Genomic DNA, 5,697 nt, shown 5'->3' on the forward strand with positions numbered 1-5,697 from the left:
AGCCATGAGTTCCGTGCTTTGCTTTCTCCTCTTCTAGAATTCTGCTGCTCTCCTTGGTATTGAAACCGCACTCCTTGGTAGGTGAACTTGGTCTTAGCTAGATTTCTTGTTTATCTTCTGGGGGAGGGGCCTGGTGTAGTGATTCTCAAGTTTCTTTGCCCCAGGCGCAATTACACTGCCCTTACCAGGGGCCGGACTGAGTAATCTGCTCAGGTTTGCTTTTAGGAGCTTTTGCTCCCTGAGCGCTTTCCATAGAGTTCCGGAGGACATGAATACAAATGGCGGCCTCCTGGTCTCCTGCCCGGAGGAGCTGAGAGCCCGGGGCCCCACTCCTCAGTGCGCCCTCAGAGAACAGTGCCCAGTTACTCCCGTCTGCCTGACCTCCAGCCGCGCTCCCAAGCTCTCCGAGCCTGCGACCGGTTCAAGGTCACCCCGAGTGCGAGCTTACTCTCGGCTCTATCTCTGTAGCCGGCTTTCCTGTTCCAATACCCGCAAGCTCTGCGACACTCAGACACACCCGATCCTTCTGTGACCCTGCGGGACCTGAGTCCACGCTGCCCCCGCGTGGGCTTCGCCCCGGTTTAGCCTCTGGAGCGATGTTCCTCAGTGGAACAGACTTTTAAAAGTCCTGATTTTGTGCGCCGTTGCTCCGCCGCTTGCTGGGAGCCGGCCCCTCCCCCCCAGGGTCTATCTTCCTGTCGCTTTGGATTCACTTCTCTGCCGGTCCTACCTTTCAGAAAGTGGTTGTTTTTCTGTTTCTAGAATTGCTGTTCTTCTCTTCGATCTGCCGATGGATTTGCAGGTGTTTGCAATCTTTAGATAAGCTATCTAGCTCATCTCCTGCTAGCTGAAGTAGTCTCAGCCTGCTGCTGCTTCTCCGCCATCTTGACTCCTCCCCCCTAATTTTTTTGTTCTTATTTAAAATAATCCTCTTCGGGTTTCATTTCCATTAGTGTTCCTTAGTCCATTGTTTCTCAAATTTTAATATGCTTTTGAATCAATTGGAGATCTTGTTAAATTGCAGATTTTGATTCAGTAGAACTAGATGGGGCCAGAGATTCTTCATCTGGACAAGTTTTTGGATAATGTGGAAGGCTATTGATCTGTGACCAACTTTGAATCTTAAGGCCTAGTCTAGACCTTTGTCTCATCATCTTGGTCATTGGTACCAGCTTTTTCACCACTTTTCCTTACTCTGTATATCCCTCTAATATTTGCCAGAATAAACTTATTACTAATTGTATTGATTGTGTTTCTAGTAAAAAGGCAGTAACGGTTTTCATTACATAGCACATGTACAATTTTCAGGCTGTTTTGATTGGTCTCTCCCTTGCCACTATTTTTGACCTCAGTGGTACTAAACACAGATGTGTTAACTTTGGAATAATGCATCGTGCTCACTATACTCTTATATTTACTTGATGCATTTCTTGTTAACATTAAACCCAAAAAGATGTGTATATTTTTTTTAGTGCAGCACTATGATACCTTAAAAAGATAAAAAGTGAAGTTTTTCTGGTAGAGAAAAGAAACCAGAATTCCAGCCACTCTGACTCCATAGTTAAGAAATCAAATTTATTTGCAGGATAAGAATGACTCTACTACTAAAAATAATTAGTAAACACTTTGAAAACAACTAGCCTATTCAAGGTGTTCAGTTGACATTTAAGGTTTTGTAAATGTCTGTACTGCCCTCCCTCACATTTCATCTTTTCTTCCTGGAAAACTGCCTTTCTCAGTAATCCATAGACAAAACACTGGGTCTAGTTTCCATTGCTCCAGGTATTTAGATCCTACCCAGTTGTCCACATGGTTGTCCCCCACACACTAGATTGCCCACTGCCTCTAGCCTGCAGGCTTCTCCCTTTTCTCTGATTCCTAATGGTACTTACTCTCTGTACCCTCACATACATTTGGTTGCATCTGCCCTAAGAGACCCAACTGCTTTGTCTTTTTTGTTGTTATTGTTAATACTTGATGCTCACAGTAGTCCTATATAGTGGAATAAATAATAACACTGGTAAATTGTAAGTAGTTTGCCTTTATTCATTCAATTTCAATTTTTTCTAAGGTCCTTATGAAAACCGCACTGTCTATGAGACTTTGGACATTGGCTGGCAACTGCTCCGAATCTTCCCCAAAGAGATGCTGAAGAGGATCCCTCAGAGCACCCTGAGTGAATTTTACCCTCGAGACTCTGCAAAGCATTAACTGCTACTGCATCGCTGGCTTGATACACTTGTGAAATACTGGTTCTGTTTTCTTTATTCCTTTTGCACTCCCCCATTCCCCCATCTTTGTGTTGGAGTTTACGTTGTTACCCTGTAATTAAAAACAAAGAATAGGTAACATACTGTGCCAGTGTTGCAATGTTTTAAACTTCTAACAGACTTTAAAATATCCCCTGTTCAGAAAACCTGGATCATCAGTGCTGTTTTTAAAATAGCTACAGAGTTGGAGGTGAAGTTTTCCTACAGATGTGTGTGTTTGTACATAGTGGTGTAGTTAGTTGCCTAATAATGTCTCATTATATGGGTCTCCTTGACCTTACCTCTCAGCCCCCTCCAGAGTATCACTGTCTGAAGTTATAATGCTTTGATCTGCAATTTAGAGCCACGATCAGGTCTAAAAGAAGCCGCCTCTCTGAAGAGCCAAGGGCCTCTTCCCTGAGCATTTGTTTTTGGATTGTTGCTGTGCCCAAAGGTCTGTGTTGCTGCTCTAAGCAGACGGTTTTTACTGTCCACCTGCTCTTTCCTATTTAATGCCTAGATTAGAGAAGGAGTTTCATTTTTCTCTTTAGTCATTATGAATTGGGATTCCTGTGTCTTACTGTTCTCCCTCCCTCTGAGTAACAGAATCCTGCAGCTTTTGCACAGCTGGCATTGATCTGATAGTAGTGAGATGCCGTTTCTTAATGATCCTTACTGGGTTTCCTTACAGAGAAATCGTAATTAAAATAACTAATAGAACTGTTGTTTGGAAAGAGTGGGGGTACAATAAAAGAAAGAAAAACCCATATCCATTCTACATTCTGACATGATAACAGTGGTTTAAGTTTCTCAAGTGTTTACCAGATGCTGAGGGCAAGGTGGAGAGGAGAAAGTTCTTCTGTGTATGGATATTTTAAACTCTGTTAGAGAGCAGCCTTTGGAAGATCCCCTATTTGATCCTGTTTTCTGACCCATCTCTGCCTTTTCAGGGTAACCTTGTGGCACAAGTGATAGCATTTAAAAGCTTTTGCCTTTAATTCTCGCTCCTTCTTGCTGTGAGTTCTGAGCTGTCTTCTCTGCACTTCTGCCATGTCTACTCTTTGGTCTCTTTGTGTTCTTTGTTACTTGGTGCAATAGAAACTTCTCTGTGCATTCCATCTTTCCAGTTATGTAAAGTTCTTCCCTTTTTTCTCTGAGGGTATAGGGGGTGGGGTGGGGAGTCAGCATGATTATATTTTAATGTAGAAAATGTGACATCTGGATATAAAATGAAAATAAATGTTAAATGGAAGTTACCTAAAGTGACTCTGTATCTTCTAATCAGGAAAGCAATATCAACAAATGGATATATAATATATAATAATGCACCTCTTTGATTTATAAGTTTTGAACATCATAACCAGTGTTGTGAGCCAGCCCCCTGTGTTATAGGGACATGGCCCAATTTTTATATCCTTCTGTCTTCAGGCTGCCCTTTCTACCCTTTCAGGTGCTTTCCACAGTAATAGATCTTCCAACATACACTATATTTTGATCCAAGCTTAAGAGTTACTACAGGTGTTGCATTCTTTGTTTCAAATCTATCAGCAGTGAGTGATAGAGGATGGATAAATAGAAAATGAAATACATATTGAAGCCTTGCTTCAAATAAAATCTTAAATAGATGTCCAGAATATAAAGAAAACATGCTGGTTAAGGACCAGGGTGTGTGGCATCATGGACCTTCCATTTCTCTCCCCTCTTCAATTTTAGGAGATGTAGACAATCAGGCAAGAGCTAGGTAGACCTGTGTTCTAGTTCTGGTTCTGCCAATAACTGGAGGACCCTGTTTCGTTTTTTAACAAATTTGAGTCTTTTTGCCTAGATTCCTTTTAAGGTTTATTAGAAGTACCAGAGATTCTGTGTATGAGACAGTGTCTAGTACTAGTACTGCAAACAAGACAGTGCCTGATCCAGGGTAGGCCCTCACAATAGGCTTTTGTTAATAAACTTTTATTAAGGTAGATTTGACTTACTATATAATTCTTAGCAACAGTTGACTTAGTAGCACCCTTGTTACTTATTTTTTTTTTTTTAGTGGAAACATTTTCTTAATACAACTTTTTGTACCAGCAATAAGACCTAATTAAAGGACCAGTTAAAATGAGGTCTTTAACATGGACTCCCACTGTGATTACGTCATTTTAAAAAGGGAATGTTTCAGTCAGCTTAAAATACCTGGGAAGAGAAAAGGTATCTTCAAAAGGTCAGCCTAACTAAATGACTCATTAAACATTTATTGCTTGCAATTGACTGTCACTTCAGTTTGTGAGATTTCATGTAAGTGAAAAAATGTTCTCAAAGTAATAAATTCCTCACCAAGCTGTTTTATTTTCAGATGTTTGAGGTCAACAAAGTATTGTGTGCTTTTAAGATTTTCTGATCATTAACACTAGTAAGGGAAAGTTTGCTTAATCTATAAACAACAGAAAATAGTCTCCAGACCAAACTAAATATACCATTCATAGACTACAAGAAAAACTTGGAAAGGGAATTCTTGAGGGAAAATTATCCCTTGCAGAAAACTTAAGTACAAAGAAATGGGCTTTAAAAATGAAAGTTATGTGCCTTACTCAGTTACCAACTCTAGTTTTATTCCAAATCCTGTACCAAGTTGGGGTTGAACACCTGTCTAGTGCTTAAGTGAGCAGGTGACTTGATGTTTTGGAACAGTGAGAAATCACTTTCAGTGACTAATCAGTCCCAGAGCTTTGTATACTCAGCAAGAACGGCAAAACCTGCCTTGGGAAACTTAGTAAATGTTTTCGGACACCTGAAAAACCTATCAGTCTGCCTGTCCCTGATCCGTCTGCTACAGTTCCTGAGGAAGGGAAAAGAAGAGATTCTGCCTGTGGCTATATCTGAGGTTGAAGACACAAATGAGCAACACTTCCAGTTGTCTGGTTCCCTTCGTTAGAAGCCTGGGGATCCCCTAGTCTAGAACAGAACATCCAGCCATTTGCTCTGATGAGCAGCTGTAAGTAGTGCACATATATTTGACCACTTCCCAAAAGGATTACATCTCCAAAATCAAAAACCTTTTTATACATGTAACAGATCTGCGACTTATTCAAGTGAAAATAAGGAAGGGCAGAACATGAGCTAGAATCTGTCTTTTAAGTTAATCTAGTGTTCTTTCCATAGTGTGATGTTAAAGTTCACTTCATAAACTGAAATGGCATCCCCGGATTGTGTCTACTCGAAACCAGGAGTTTACATTGTGACTAGAGTTCCAGTATTCTATGGGTCATAAGAGTGTGTGGTGAATGTGAACAAAAGGCCCTGAGGGGCTGGGGTCTGGAATTTCAGGGCTCACACCAAAAAGTTCAGCTTTTTTGAGGAGAGGTAAGACCAGGCTCTATGTGTGGACTATAACCTCAAGTGCGTCTTGATTACTTTTGAGCGTCATATTCTTCACGTCCACAAGAGGGCAGCAGCTCTTCAAAGC

General features: G+C 41.0%; 1 protein-coding gene across 1 annotated transcript in view; it reads left to right on the forward strand.

Annotated features, from left to right (window-relative positions):
- Positions 1-3,505, forward strand: part of ATP6V1B2 (ATPase H+ transporting V1 subunit B2) — a 32,858-nt gene extending 29,353 nt beyond the window's left edge. Inside the window, exon 14 of the mRNA XM_059371268.1 lies at positions 2,072-3,505. Within this exon, the coding sequence (XP_059227251.1) occupies positions 2,072-2,211 (140 nt within the window). The 3' untranslated portion in view covers positions 2,212-3,505. The remainder of the gene's footprint in view (positions 1-2,071) is intronic.
- Positions 3,506-5,697: the final 2,192 nt, after the last annotated feature.

Source organism: Mustela nigripes, chromosome 1 (genome assembly GCF_022355385.1).
Source record: "Mustela nigripes isolate SB6536 chromosome 1, MUSNIG.SB6536, whole genome shotgun sequence".
In the NCBI taxonomy this organism is placed as follows: Eukaryota; Metazoa; Chordata; class Mammalia; order Carnivora; family Mustelidae; genus Mustela; species Mustela nigripes.